The 16,647-nt window shown below is 41.4% G+C and overlaps 1 protein-coding gene across 1 annotated transcript; it reads right to left on the reverse strand.

The window, feature by feature from the left end:
* Positions 1–3,845: 3,845 nt before the first annotated feature.
* Positions 3,846–11,450, reverse strand: LOC117817596 (proline-rich receptor-like protein kinase PERK13). Its single transcript, XM_034690351.1, has 3 exons — positions 11,422–11,450; positions 6,658–6,668; positions 3,846–5,362 (listed from the first exon to the last, which is right to left on the reverse strand). The coding sequence occupies exons 1-3, from the start codon at positions 11,448–11,450 to the stop codon at positions 4,803–4,805; spliced, it is 600 nt and encodes a 199-aa protein (XP_034546242.1). The 3' UTR covers positions 3,846–4,802.
* Between the last annotated feature and the right edge of the window lie 5,197 nt (positions 11,451–16,647).

Consider the following 16,647-nt stretch of genomic DNA (forward strand, 5'->3'; position numbering starts at 1 on the left):
AAAAACAAAGGAAGGATTTTCAGAAACCAGAAGAATCTCTCTATCCTTTTCAGACTACCTCCTTTATTTAATTATTTGTAAGCGTATGACACTTCAAATCCACCATGAGTAGTTATTTGGACTCTGAAGATGTAGAGAAGGGTTACAAGCTATTTACTGATGAAGACTGTTTTAATTTATTCTGAATGTTTTTAGAACAAGGCCTTTATAAAACATCCAGTTTTCCAGTAGGATCTGGCACATGTGCTCAGCTGCATGTGTGTTCACGTGCTGTCTTGGCCAGTAACAGGTCTACCCAGGATGCCTTAAGAAGTGCCACGAATTGTGTGTTTTGCTTGATTTTACTGCAAATTCAAGCTATTGTAGTGTGACATGTGACAAAAGAACAATCCAGAACGATATGTCAATAAACTCAAACTTCACAGTCTGTCCAGGGTATACACCAAGAAAAGTGAGTGAGATGCTAAACTTACTTGGACTGCTGACAACTGTTACTGTTAGCAAGCTGATATTAGCCTCTAAAGTGACTGAACCCCTGGGTGTAAGATGTTTGGTTAGTTAGAGTTTTTGATCAATAGCAGGTGGGCTGCAGATGTTTTTGAGTGTATTAGACACCTGCAGTGTTCCCACCACCGCAGAATCGATGAGTAAATCTCACCATTAAGAAAAGCGTGGCACACATTCACACATGACTCACAGAGCTGTAACTTCATTTATAATTCAAATCTCCAGAGACATGGATGAGATCAGTCAGAATCTAATGTTATCAAACAAAATGCATTTACACTACCAAATTGTCCCACATGGTCAGTTAGTCAAAAACCAGCACAGTGAATAGTTTGGAGTGAGTCAGCGGTCCTCCTTTTAAATCCTCATGTGTTGACTTTACTTGAACTAGTACTCAGGTAATTGGTGCTTAACAAGCAGTCATCGGAAAGCAGAGCCAAAAATGCTTTTCTTTTTACTTTTTCCACAAAGAGGATTCCTAAGGAGTTACCAGTTTGACTGCAAAGGTCAGCAGAATGAGATTTTTTGTCAGAAAACACAACTCCTGTATGCTATGGACAAGATCAGCAAAAAATGTATGCTTCCTCCACAAGGATCACTATAATCGGCCCTTACTGTAGCGTTAAATTTTGGACTCTAAAAATGATCAGTGAAAATCTTGGCCTTTGATTCAGCACTGTCATCACAGAAACACTGAGGAAGGGCTTAATATACTGTTTTATTCTCTGTGTCTTTGGTGTCAATGCGGCAAAAACACTTAAGGAAGTGACTTTAAAGCAGGACCCCATGATTAACTCTACCTCTGTCCAGTGATAATCACTACAGCTTCGTTTCGTAAGTTTGATCTGCATGCTTAAGTATTCTGTCAAAGAATATTTCTCAGTCAGTCTTTTTCCCACCAGACTGCTTTACTTCTTCATTTCAAAGGATAAGTATTCCCTTTGTCAGAGGGCCAGGTCTATCATCTTCAGAGATCAAATCTTCCTGGTGCATCCATAATAAGTCAAAAGACCAGCTTCTGAGGGTTATGTATTGAGAAAGACAAAGGGTGAATGAATACATTCTTATGGAGCGGCCCAAATGCAAATCAAACACTCTGATTCTTTTGGAGAGGGATGACTGTTTTGTCTGACAGGGCTCCAACACAGCAGACTGTGCAGCTTCTGCCACAGTAAACACAAATTTTAAATCATGAAGACTTGTTGTTTCAATCCTCTGCATCCATCCTGACTCAGGCGCGCCTTGATGACACTCCTTGGAGCCCTGGGAGCACAGCCAGCACTTCGTCGCTGTCCGAGCCAATGCTGAAAGATGAGGAATACGAGAAAAAGGAGCTGATGAGGCAATACTCTCTAATGAGCTGCAAAGAAAAATCTTTTCTATGGATTTCTCAGCAATCAGCAGCCAGTTGGAGTCAGCGTGAGTGTTGATGTCAGTGTGAAATGCTTCAGCAAAGATTGACTGGATTGTATAAATCGTCATCACGGTGAAGCCCACAGGAGAAATAGCCTGCTGTTAAGAGACTCTTCAGGACTGTGACAAACCCTAATCTGTTGTTAATCCTCTAATCAGAGCAAGAGGAGATCTTTATTGCTCTTCGGTTAGCAGTTTGCCAGATAAACTGTTCTATATATCTGATGCTTAACCAGATAAGATAACTCCCCTCACAGCCAACACTCAGGATTAATGTCTTAACCTAAATATTGGCCTGGGGCAAAGCAGAGCTGAACAGCATCAGGCTGCAGACATGCTTCTGATTGGAAGCTCTGTGATAAGTAAACATCATTAGTTCTTCTAACCAGAAACTCTGGGGATGACCACAGACTCATGATGATCAAAGGCAGAGCATCAGGTTGGACTTTGGCTCTGCTCAGGTCAAATTAAACAGGAAAAGAAAATTTAATGATCAAAACAGGCACAGTGAGACAACAAAATATCTTCAGGCTGCATTGAAGTCAGTGCTCTATTTTCCTGGGAATGTGGTTGAGAGTCTGTGTAGACTCTGTGGCTCTCTGCAAACAAAATTTAAGGTCAGAAAGGTTCTGAAAATCACAAAAAACAGGACAATGATGATGATCTCTTGCATCAGGCATGACCTCGAGTAAACAAGAAGTGGGTAGAAACAAACTCAATATGATCAAAAGGGTTGAAAATTTGAACACTACTTTTGTAGTTACTTTGCCACAAAAGTTTGATAGTCGAACTAGATGAAGGTAATTAGGTGCGACTCTGTGAATTCAGTGGCGGTTCTAGACCAATTTTACTGGGGGGGCCAGGCTGGAGACAAGGGTGTTGTCAGAGGGACACATTCAACCCTGACAAAAGAGACTGAGAAGGGCGAGGACCGGCTGAGAACAAATTAGCAAAACATCAGTGCATCCCTTTATACTAGACATATATACTACTGTGTACTAGATCAAGATGCAGACTGAAAGCAGCTGTATGGCCGTTTACACTCAACATGAGTCCCAAGTGCCACAAGCATGTGTTCCGCCTGTAACATCGTTGCGATACCGGAGCTTTTTTCAGTGTATAATATTTGTTTGGTGTGGAGGGGGGCCACAGGGGGGGCCAGGTTCAGTTTTACAGGGGTACTGGCCCCTGTTAGGCCCTCCCCAGAACCGCCACTGTGTGAATTGAGTAACTTTTAAGGATAAGGTGAAGGAGAATTTTTTGTGCTCAACACCAAAAAGAGAGAAAAGTTGTTTTTAGAACTACTCACTACATAGCACCAGCAAATCCATAGTGTCAGTGTAGTGGTAAGCATGTACTTAATATATGATTTAAAGCCGCAGCTCAACACCTGCTGGGATCAGTAATAAAAAATATAATTCATTTCAGTCATAACTAATATTATACTGATTATTATGTCCCATAAAATAGAGCAATAAATATAAAACAATGTGTTTTTTGAAAAAAAGAAAGAAACCATATTATATTTTATTCTTGCGATCCTCACGTCTTTCTGCTTCTTCCCTTTGCACTGCAATGTATGATGGGTTTTTAGTGCCAGGTCAGTGAACATCCGTTGTATACCAGGTTGGCATGCTGTGACTGGTCATTTGCCTCACTGTTGCAGAGATAATTATTTCACACACACAGGACCTGTATGAAACAGAAAAGCAATCAAACTAGAACTCCTGAAAATTGCAAATGCTGTCACATTAACCAGGGTTCACTGGACATCAGTGAGTAATCAAAATGATCCTGGAATAAGTGCACACCATATTGACACCGATTGGACATTGTATACACGCACTCATGCATGTTTCTCAATGTGAAACAGGGTTATCTTTTAAAAGAATAAATAAAGACTTTATTTCACAGAATAAGCACTTTGAAAATGTCTCCAGTCATGACCATTTCTTTGAATAATAAACCTTTGCATCTAAATCTGCCAATCAAAATGAGAATGCATGTGTCCCTAAGTGTCAAGTTTGATGTTCAGAAGAAATAAATGACTAATAAGTTTAAACAAATACTTCTTCTCCTGTATGTAGATTGATAAGAGCTGGAACCAGGTACACTCATGCAGACTCCTGGCATTTCTTTGAAAAAGCTGGATGAACATTTTATGCCAGACAGATAGAGAAACAAAGGGCATTGTTCACTGTTTCATGTCGTCATTATTGTCGATATTATTCCATTATTCTGGCCATATGTTGTTACCCACTTCATTTGCGGTGCACCACATTCTTGTTCTGAATCTTGTCATCACTAACTTGAAGATAATGTAATCACAAAACGAAGCAAACTGCAGAGCTTTTGAATTCCATGCAGTGCGGAGAAGAAAGGCTTTGAAGTCAGACGGTTAATATTGATGAGGAGGTTTTTTTTTTTTTAGATGATTAGCACAAGAGATTTCACGTCTTTCTTTTATTTTACATCACCAAGGTCAAATGCCTTAAATTTTACAATTAGCTTGCATTTTCCAGTTGCTTGATCAGTGAAAGCAGAACAAAGAGCAGGGCAGATCTCTTATTATCAACATTACACATATTATCCTTTGACTGAGCCAAAGGAAAAGTGATTTCAAAATAGCTTTAATGTCTTCGAATAGATGTGTGGAAAATAGATGTGCTGCTAACAATCTCTATGAGGGGAGCTCTATGATGGGAAATGACACATCTCTGGTTTGATAGTGTAACTTTGATTTCTAGACGAGCTCAGCCTAAACACTACACTCAATCAGAATATTTTATCAGTTTACATGCAAAAGCTACCATGTTTAAGAAAACTTGCTGAAAATCTTCAGACAGTTTGAAAGAGAGCATCGTGTTTTGAGGCACAGAGCTCTATGCATTGTACTTCTTGAGCAAGTCACTTTGCCAATGCCTCTTGCGATCCGGAAACACTGAGGGCAAGCGAATCTTTTTGAAGTCATCAATGCATTTCTTCAAATCCTCCTCCAGCAACTTCCTTTCTTCCTCTTCCTCCTCGATCCCCTGCGGGGGCCCACCGTTCTCCCTGACGCTGGGACGAGGCAGAGTCTTCAGGTTGAGGGTGCTTGGACGCTGTAGGCCCTCTGCGTGAGACTGTGTTAAAGGAGGACTGAAGGTATGCTTGGAAGATGGTAAAGGTGGTGGCAGGACTGAAGGTGACAGAGGAGGGAAGTCGGGGCAGTCTGCCGCAGGAGGAGGCGGGGGAGGGAGAGGCGGTGTTAGAGGAGGATGAGAGTCCAGGTAGGATGGGTTTCGTGTGTCTTGTGTTATGCTGCCGGTGGTTTCTGGAAGGCTGTGGGTTCGGCTGTTGTTAATGGGCTCTACTTTGGCTGATCCAGCATGAGCGGCAGGGCGTTCAGAGGTCACCACTCCAGTCAAAGCTGGGAGGCCAGAGGTCACTGCCTTGGAACCACCTGCAACAAAGAAAAATCAATTATTTGTTTAATTGTTATATTTTTGATGATATAGATGTTTGCTATAGAATGAGATAGGTTTCTAATAAGAGAGGTAAGAGGTGTAAATAGTAATACCTCATTATGTGCCATAATAAAATGGCCATTATTGTAGCAGAATTAAACAGGTTTACAGGCTGGTCAGTTAGCAGTGTGGTCTATTTAGCTAATTTCTTTAAACTGGCAAGCTACCAATATTCATTTGGTGGCCTCAGCTCCACCTCTTTGCCCATTAGCAGTGAGTCAGCATTTGAACCTGGCAACAGCCATCGTTGGACTTCATGGCACCTCTTTAAATTCCAATTCATATCACTGAGACCATGTTTTATACAGTCTATGGGTAAGGATAGCTGTCCATGTTTCCATTCTTGTTCTCTGGCTACACTTACTCTGTAGACCTTAGACTTATATCACTGGTCTTATCGTACTCCATCCATCCGTCCATTATCTTGACCACTCGTCCCATTCTGGGTCACAGGGGGCTGGAGCCTACCTATAACAGCACCTTATTGAACTCTATGTGTTGAAAATAATAACACTTCCTAAAATGTCATACCACCAAAAACGAATTAAAATTAGCTTTCAGAAAAATATGTGGTCAATAGAACTATTTTACATTGTGGCTATACTTAATATATTTTCTATACTTACTTTCATAAATATATATTGTACTGTTCTTATGTCTTCAAATGTGGAGCTGAAAGGTAGTTAGCTCAATTTTGCAGCACTTCTAAAGCTCAACATGATACAGTAGTTTGTTTTCTTATTCCACAGAAAACCTGAAACACAAAGAGGCCAGCTCTTGGTCTTTCTTTCCAGTCTTTGTGCTCTGCTAAGCTAATCATTTCCTGTCTCCCCAAAATGTCATACCATTTCTTTGATACACTGTAAAAAAATGGTGAAAAAGTCAAACAGTGACATTTAAAACAAATGTTTGACATTGAGGAGATACCAGGCGGCAACCTCTGGTCTCAAACGATGAAGCCCATGTGGAAGTGTTATAAACTGCAATTCTTTGAGAATCCGCTTGAGGCTGGCTGCAGAAACACCGGAAACCACATACACACCAATTCAAAAAAGACGATCTTTGCAGCATTAATGAACATGTTTACAGCCTGGTTCAAAAAACGGCTTGGCTCTACGTAGCTAATTTCTCTATCGGCACACACTGCAGGGTGGGTGAATATTTTTCTAACGCGACGGTTCAGAAGATATTAAGATTACGAGTTTTTTCCCAAAATAAGGACATGACTGACTTGACTCCCGGACGGGAACACATAGCTGTTGGCTAGGAGGCTCAAACTCCGCCCCATTACATCACACTCTGCCTAGTTGACTTCTGCATTTCCAATATGGCTGCCGCCGTCGATTGACTTCAAAACAGCGCTCAGGAACAGATGGGTGACGTCACAGACACTACGTCCATTATTTATACAGTCTATGGGAGATACTTGTATTAACCATCTTGCTTGTGGATAAAATTAATACCATTTGGAAGTCTTTGTTCAGACTATGAAACTGGCACCTGCAGCTAATCAGCTAAGTTAAAATAAAGAAATAACGTGTAGACTCTATCCAAAGGTAACAAAATCCACTGAAAAGCACTTCTAAATCTATTGTACTACATCCTGTTTGTTTAATCCATAAAAACTTAAGAACAAAAAGCAAAGAAACTAAAGAATAGTGAAAGGACAGCTCTTTATCTGTTTCCAGTCTTTGTGCTAAGCTAACAAGCTGCAACGAAAAATTAGAGTTTTTTTTTTTTAAGTCTCTGCATAAAAGCCGAGGAGTTCAATTCCCAAACTGTCCATCTATTGTTTGAAAGAATGATGTGTAGAAGGATAATGACGTCAGGTGTCTGTTCTGTTTGAATGCACATGTCAGCAAAAAGTGAAGTTTTACAGACGAATGGGGTTACGATTAGGTTTTTTTGTTTGCCTTATCAAAGTGTGTCAGTCGTTTGTGTCTGGCACAGAAACACACAACCCAGCTTTGAACTTAACAATTTGTCTTCAAGAGCACAAAAGTACACACAGTCTGGCACAAAAGCGTGTCAAAGCATTATGAAAACAGAAATTAGGAGAGAAAAGGAGCTCAGCAGGAGAGGACAGGAAATGAGAGATAAGGAGAGTGGAGGACAGTTTCATTTAATTTCAGAACTCCCTCGTACCGCTGCTTGCATGTAGGTTACATTATCCTTGAAGGAACACTGTGACTGAATGGATGGCGCGAAGCCTCCTGACTGTAGCTTGACAAGCTATTTTTCACGGTATGTTGATTTTCATCTCATCTCTGTGCGAGGACAGAAGAGGTTGCTACGGTGCGACTTCTCAGGATTGTAGCTGGAGTGGCACATGTGCACATTCTGTACCCATCAACAGTTTTGAATAGCTCTCTCTCTCTCTTAACAAACAACCTCATTTTTTGAAACCAGTGAGCGAGTAATCAGCCTCTCCTTTGCCTTTGATTTTCACTGTCTCCATGATGGTACACAGCATTAGATTGGCTCAGAAAGTCGCAGCAAACACAGCAAAATAACCACATTTGTGGCGTTGGGTGTATAGGGAGTGCATAATTCTAACATGTGATTGTTGTGAATTCTCTGGCGCCTGTCATGTGATCCATTTTGGGAGAATTTCGACATGCTCTGTTCGTCATGCCTGATCTGTGAACAATAAGTGGCATTTCAGAAAGACTCTTGAGGTTATATTGCAAAGCTGCACGGCTGCAGATGCCTAACAGAGGAGATCAAAGCGTTTTTTGTTGCAGTAATGATATGGATGCGAAAATTAGAGGAAAAAAAAAGATGCTCTGCAGACGAAAAAAAACCCACAAACATTTTGAATTTAGTCAAACATATTAGGACATGGCCTCAGCCCAAGTTAAATAAAAAATTACAGTCCTGCAAAGTTATTGCACCATCTCCCCACTCTTACTCAGTCACATTAAGTACATGCTGTTACACTTCATGGACATTTGTATTGCTAATCTTTTTTGAGAACTTTGACTTATTAAACTTATGCAAAGATTTGCAGGTACAACATGCCACACACACAGAGCAGCAGCCTGACAACCCATGCACACACATATGTACCAAGACATATGAAGACACTTAGGGCTCTCTTTCCTTCAACAGGGCTCATCGTCACCGTAACCTGTCTTATATAACGGGAAAAGCTGCTTGTGTCAAACGGGGGCGGTGCACAATATTCTCTTGCCGCCTTGGCTCTCTGAATACCTGGAGATGAGTGTATGTGTGTGTGTGCTTTTAAATAATGGGCGTGCACATGCATTTAAAAGAAGGACAGATAAAGACAGAGAGAAAGAAAAACTGTAGAGGGAAGAGGGGCTGGCAGAGGCATGTTCTCCTCTGTTTGTATTTGTATCCTTGGTGCATTAAATGTCTCATGATGAGTATATGTGTGTTTGAGGGCCGCCTGGACGTGGGAGTATGTGGGCTTAGCAGGGTTGGAGGAATAATCCACTGGGGGATGGGCTCCATGCTTTCCTCTACTGCTAAGCCTTATGGAGGAGAACAGTGAAAGAGAGCACTCAACCCTTTTCCCCAGGCCACTTCTCCAGGGATATATATGCAAAAGCCAAAGTACTTTCTCACACATCCTCTCCTCTCTTGCTGCCTCTCAGTCTCTCCCATCTGTTCAGTGTGACACATGTCTAAGTTGCCATCATTACTGCTATTAGCAACTCTAATGTGTCACTGTTGCCAAGGTTTAGCACCTCTGTCACATAATCTACCCTCTATGGTGTGTAATGTTCTTTTCCGCCCCACCTCAATCTTTAAATGAGTTAATACATATTGTCCTTCTTATCAAAGTACAATGTGTATTAACTCAGTAAAAGCACTGCTCATCTAGATCCATTGTAAAAACCCAGGAGGTTCTTTTGTATTAAAGTTAAAATCCTATGTGTATGTTATTTGATTCATGCAATGTCTTTTCGGAGAGGCACTTAATGTGCTACATTTCTGCTTCTCCCTGTGTTAGCCTACTCTGTGACTCCACACAGTGCTTCCTTTTTTCATGATGGAATTTAGGTTGATGAATGAGTGCTGAGATTAGAGGACTACTTGTTCATAGGATTTTATACAGTCTGGTTATTTTTCATCACCATAATCCGACCTGCAAAACAGAGACAGCTAACTCCACCTGAACACCAAGCTAGCAGTGAAAACAACACTTGTCAGTGACTCAGCAGGTTTGAAGTTTTTAAAACATCGTACTACACGGTTGTGTTACTGCAATCTGGTTTGCCAAAACTCCACAGCAATGATATGTTATTTCTTGATAGCAAACAGTTCTGAAGAGCATACTGTTGCTGTAGGGGTCATAATGTTGCTTGTCGTGTCTTATTTGTAAGTCATGATTATTTCCTTTTTATGGTTTACTTCATTTCTGGTTTTGGGTTCATGGGTGTGGTTTACCTTTATCTACCTGTTCAGTTGGGTGGCAGGGGGTATACAAAGAGGGTGAGTGGGGTTGAATATTTTTTGTTGACTGCCACCGCCATTGTCATTATCATCGTTTATTTAGATCTTTTTTGGTATTGATTTTGTTGAGTGTTTTGTTAATCAATAAAAAACGTTCCTTGGACTGCAATTTTGATTTATGGCAAGACGCGTCACAAACCAATCCCAGTTAGTCTCTGTGGGATTTTTCAATCTGAGCCACTTCAGTTGCTATCGTTCAGCTCAAAGACTCTGAAAGACTGACTGTATTCACATCAAGGAGTATGGTTAATTTGACGTTCATTTGTTCACAGTAGAAAAACCAACTATAGAGACAAAAACAGCGTAACAGCGTGAAGCTGACAAAGTTAAAGACAAAATCTGCAGGCTACAACAGAAACATCCACAAAACTGGAGATAGCAAATTAACAGGGTGTGAAATTAACTTTTTACCTCATTTGCCATTGGCTAGTGACCGCCAAACATTTACTGGCCAAAAATATTTTTCACCTGCCAAATAAAAAAATCAGGCCTTATTTGGTTTAAAGTAGTAACAGCCTCGTCAATCTTCCAGTTTTCTTTGAAACGTCGTAAAGTGACATTACTCCATTTAGCTGTCTGTTCCTCTTCTTGATCGTCTCCTGCCTCTGTGTTTATCCTTTTTGTTTGTTGTGGCTTCACACCGGTAATTTGTCGCCACATCTTCCTCGAAGCGCTCATCCTGCCGTGCATCTTCAAGCAAAGGGAATGAATAGAACTCCAGTAAATGACGTCATGCCGTTCCAGACGTACCAAATCTCAAAACAAGTACAACGCGCCGCAAGGGTCAAAATAGCCCGACAGCCAGCAGAAATGGGCGAAAGTATGAAAACAAAACCTCACATGCAATACAAAATTTTCCATCGGCCACTGGCGGGTGTGTGTTTTTGTTTTACACCCCAAACTTTTTACCCACCATTGGTGCATGGCGGGTGTTAATTTTACGCCCCTGCGCATGAAGTAAAAATGCACCACTGATTCATGAGCTCTCGTTCACCTTGTTTATCTCCACCATCAGGGAAAATGTTTTGTTTAATGTTTGTAAACAATTATTGATTCAGTTTGCAGGTAGTTGTATAGTAATCTAAGACAATTCGCTCACTATTTCTTTTACATGTGTGACAAAAATAACGTCAAATGAGAGTCAGTGCTAACATTAGCGAGCTAATAATTGTTTGTTTTTTTAGGTAAAAGCTAAACTGAATTTCTATCTTTTAATTCTAAAGTACAACACAACCTTACAGCGAAAGTTTGACATTGTTGGTCATAATTGAACATGACTGAAACCATGGTTCTATGTGGTGGATATGAAGTTTAATGTTAGCAGCCAGGTAGAAGACCCCTCTTACTATGTGTTCATAAGATGTAAAATGTAACACTTTGTGAGGGGTTACCGGTTTATCTATTAGCCAGGCTCATGACATCCTACAGCCTCGGCTTGCTGCACAACAACTTTTTTAATGGAGCCAGAGCTACGCTAGCTGTGTCCTCCTGTTTCCAATTGATTTTAGCTTACCTTGCTGCAGGTTCCAGCATCAAATGCATTGTACTGGATTGAGAAAGGTATTATCTGTCTTATCTAACTTGAAAATAAAGCATATTAGCTGACTTTCAGTTACACTTTTAAGCTGTGCAATGACTTTAGGCTAGAGCAGGTGTACTTTAATTTCATTACTTTGAATATGACAAGGTCAATCAGCCTTTTGGTGCTTTTTAAAATTCACTGTGGCCACTGACAGGTGTTATGACCCAAGGACATGGAAGCTGGCAAACAAGAGGGTAGCATCATCTCCATGGCAACAGCGCAATGATGTGCAGGAGCCCAAGCCACATAAATGCATAGTAACGTCTCTAAGGCAGAGAGAAGCCTCTTCACGGGGTGTGAAGTTGTGCATATGGCTCTATCCGGCTGCTCTGAAGAGAGCTCACGCTACATGGCTTTGGCAATTACAGCATGTTTTATATCTAATTACCCCGTATTCAGTGTAGATATCGAACATCTGCTTTGCGAAACGATCAGTGTGGAGCCTAATGACAGAGCATGCCTCACCACCTACAGATTTCCCATTCATTGTCTTCTCCTTCTGATTGCTGTCGGAGCAAATGCATACGGGGGCGTGATCAGACATGGTAATGCTGTATTCTTGTGACATGCCGGGGCATAAGCACACTTGCCCATATCAAAATCACTGGAGTGCACTCACAAGTCTCTGAGCAATTACAAATCTGTCAATCTAAATAATGAAGAGGAATTGCGTGACGTAAACAGCTGGAGACTCTGGAGCTGCTAGAAAAGCAAAATGAAGTAAAGAGGTATTGAGAGAAGAAAGAGGGGAAAGAGAGAGGGGGAAACTTTGAGTTATACATCAATATCTTAAGTTTTGAAAGTGTTCCGGGTGCAGAAACAAACTGTTTGATGACTTGTTTTTGCAGACATACCCACATTTATTTTCAGTCCAAGTGTTCCTCTGATTCACCTGCCTACTCCTTATCTCTACATGCTTTAAACGCCCTGAGCTGCTGCCTGGCCACCAAGACACGTAACCAGCCTGCTAAGCACCCTAAAGCCCATCCTGGCACCCCTCAGCCCCTGCAGAGCCTGCCTGCCTCCCTCCTCCCCACTGCCACCTGCTCCTCCTCTCCTGCCTGGCTCCAGCCAGGTTTCAACACTACCCACGAGTCTGTCACTAAGGACAAACCTGACTGTTCAGATTACTGATAATTAGACTGGCAGATTAGAGCCCAAGTCTCCAGATGGCCAAGGTGAATCCCTTCCTAACAACGGTAGTGACAGACACATTTACAACTACCTGCTTAGAGCAAAATATATTCAATCAGGAGAGACATGGAAACAGATCACTGTCCTTTTAAATTTACTTTACAATGTGAACATACTGTGTATTTACAGCAGTCTTATTACAAGTTAATCTATGTGTTGGAGCTATTTACATTGATTTGTATATTTCATTATTTTTACTTTTAACAATTGATTTATTTATTGTTATTTCATTTAAGGCAATTAACTTTGATGCCTTAGGGGTATTAGTGTATTTGGTTACTCACTTTTATAGGCTGATAGTTTTGCACCGGGTGACGTCTATATATATGGGTAGGTAAGATAGGAGGGGTGGACACTGGGGATGGTGAATGTTTTTTTACTGGGAGATTTGAAAGAGACGCTACCTTTTGCTTGAGCAAAGCTTTTTTGCTATACAATAAACCACCAAAAGACTGAATACTTGGCTGGACATTGACACTTTTTTGGACACTGTGTAAGATCCACTCTCCCCGTGCCCTGTGGCCGGGTTTTGATTTGAGATTTAAGTTTTGTAAGTTGACCAAGTCAAATAGCCACTACACTATGGTTAAGATACATGGAGACTTTTAATAACAAGTAGATGCAAATCTTTTTGTGACGTTTCTATATTTATCCTCTGCTAGTGGTGGATAGCATGCAGCTATAACTCATCAGACTGAATTAATTTTCCATCTTGAGACATTCATTTGCAAACCACCAACTCTGTAAAACCAAAGTTATAGAAATAGCGACTGATGAGCATCAGCTCTAAATGCAATATGAGACAAGAGGCCCCAGGGCACGGCTATGTTTTAGTACTGAGGGTCAAGTTTCCATTTATTTCACCATAAAAACATGAAATATTCAGTGTTCTTTTACTTGTCCTTCAACAGTGATAACCTATACATGAGAGGGAAAAATATATATAAATAAAATATGAAAAGTTAAGACTACATTGCTTTATAAAGCCTCATAAAGGGCGGCTGTGGCTCAGTGGGTAGAGTCAGTCGTCTATCAATCGGAAGGTTGGCGGTTCGATCCCAGCTCCAGCAGTCACATGCTGAAGTTTCCTTGAGCAAGACACTGAACCCCGAATTGCTCCCTCTGTTGTTCAGAGGTGTGTGAATGTGAATGAATTAGATAAACTACACTGATGGTCCCTCACTACGTAGCAGCCTCTACCATCAGTGAGTGAATGGGTTTGAATTGGTGAACGTGACAAGTAGTGTAAAAGTGCTTTGAGTGGTCAGAAAGACTAGAAAAGTTCAAGTCCATTTACCAAAACAACAACACAAAATCAAACAAATATTTGAAATCAATACATGGCATCACCTCACTAATTTTGTTGCAACATTGATATTCTATATTTGTAACAATTCAACAGTTCAAGCTGTTTCCGTCAGTTTCCTGTGTCAGTTGGTGTCATAACTTCACCCTGACTTTGCCCAACATGCTGTTTCCCCATTCCTCCCTCCTCACCTCCTCTTTTAGACTGCTCCTCCCTGCCTGTCTCCTACTGCTCCTCTTCTCTAATTTACAGTCCCTATGATACTGCATTGTTAATGAAGATCCACTACTTGAGTTATCCTTTACTGTTGCCTCCTTTTTTTTAATCTCAAACATGCCTCCGACACTCTGACTCACTCCCTTCGCTGTAATTTCATGCTCCCTAATTCTGATCTCTCTCTCACTTATTCTGTGTCATGGAGCATACAGGAGAAAAAGAGACACCTTCCAGAGAACAAAAAGAGACAACATGGAGAGAGAGAGAGATAGAGAGATAGAGAGAGAGAGAGAGAGAGAGAGAGAGAGAGAGAGAGAGAGAGAGAGAGAGAGAGAGAGAGAAAAGACACTGTCCAGGACTTCACTACCAAACTCATCTGCTCAATTCCTACTGCCCCGCCAGGTACAACCACCCTCCTGTGCTTGCATGACCAAGTCCCCCCTGGTGTCCAATATGTTTTGTGAGAACTGCTTTCACGTGTGGGCAGAGGATAAAGACGTGGGCCAGCACAGCATGTGTACCCATGCTGAAACAGAAAGAGAGAGACGTGCAGCAGCGGTACACATCTGACTCAATGCCTGGCTCACTATAAATAACACAACACACAATGAGATGAAGGTGCCCCGAGCCAGCGGTACTGTACTCTCTGTGCATACAGGCTTACATGGCAGTGTAGGCGAACAGCGTGGTCTTGAAAGCCAAACACAAAAACAGCAGTGTCGGTATGTATACATGTGCAAAGAACAAAAGCACATATACCACATATTGACACAGAAGGCAGCAGTGTTAGGCTTCAGGCTGCTACATGTTTTCCACTGTACCTTCCTATTAGTAATTAGCACCAATCTATACAAGCATGTTCTTCTTCTGTTATTGCTGTCAAGAGAGAGGATGAGGGAGGCAAATGGCTTGTTTGTCGGCTAATGCATTTTTAACTGGTCACAAAGAAGAGTGAAAAGAAGGCAACCAATTAAACCTCAAACCTCACAGCTCCAAGTCATTAGCCTTGCACAGGAGAGATGTTGCGCATCTTCTCCTAGCAACCCCTCCCCCCTTGTGTGTGCATGTGTCTGCTGGTGCAAATACAGAGATGCCAACTGCCTCATCAGCATATTCAGGAGACAGTGGGTGCAACTAGTACAATGCCCCCGCATGGCCTCATACGCCAACCCAACACAGACGCCAAAATACTCAGTTCAATCTGTCCACCAAACATCCACATAAGCAGAAAATAACAAAACAGATCGAAGATATACGAGCAAACTGATCCAAAAGTAGACAAGGCATGAGGCTGAGGAAACACAAACAAGCGCTGAGCCACAGATGGTTGCAGTCGAGAGCTCAGAGTGAACAGAAACAGCAGCATGCGGACGACATCTGATAGCACATTTAGTGTAAGATGTTGAGAAAATGACTCATTGTTGGGATTTGTGTTGTCGCTGTAACACTTGTCTATTCATAAAATAGGATGCAGTCGAGGAATCTGTTTTTTCTGCAGTCAGCTAAAGGCTCAGCTTGTGATTCAAAAACAAAAGAAACAGAAATTTAAGGTGCCTTTTTTCCCCTTTCTGACATTATAATCATAGATCAATAGAAGTCCCAAGCGTACTGGGTAATCCTGTAGCTCTATATCCGTCTGATGTAACTAAACCTCACAGACAGGCCATAGAGAACACATTACAACACAGTCCAGCGAAGACTTTGTTTCTAAGGACCATTATGCACCTCTCCAAATGGCAGGACACTCCATGCAGGAGTTGCTCTGGAGATATAAGATGGGGACACCAAATCCTCCCTGCTTAAATACTCTCACGCTCTCATTTCACTCCTACCAGGTTATCTCTCTCTCAGAGTCTCTCTGCCCCATTTTTTCAATCCCTCTCTTCCTTTGACGTACATCCCCTCCTGTCCTACTCCTTTGCTCTCCTCCTTTCCTTTTTCCAAATAGGGAAAGCAATGACCCAGCTGGCATCAAGACAAGAAGATCATTCTAAGAGAGGAGAGCGGACCGAGCCAAGGCATGTTGCCATGTTGAGCTGCTCGAAGTAACAATAGCACCACAGGGACATGACATGGGTCAATTCACCGCCTCCAGGAGGGGAGCACAGTCTTGTACTCGCAGGGTGCATTTTTTTTATGGCTCATTGGCTCATTTCTGTGCATTCAGGGAGAGGTGTATTGAATTTTGTCATGAAAAAAAATATATATAGATGAAGTATAGGATTTAATATAATATAAGTTGAATGTGTCACATGATTAGTGAATAGGTTCTTATTTATTGGTCCAGTATCAGTACTAGCCATACTTCAGTCTATTTGCAAATAAATTGGGGTTTCACTGATAGTGGTAGCTGACACATATCTGTTGTATACATCAGTTTTATGATGGAAGCTTGTAAGCCCCCTTTGGAGCCTACAATAATTTGTTTTTTATTATGGGAG

Source organism: Notolabrus celidotus, chromosome 8 (genome assembly GCF_009762535.1).
Source record: "Notolabrus celidotus isolate fNotCel1 chromosome 8, fNotCel1.pri, whole genome shotgun sequence".
NCBI classification, from domain to species: Eukaryota; Metazoa; Chordata; class Actinopteri; order Labriformes; family Labridae; genus Notolabrus; species Notolabrus celidotus.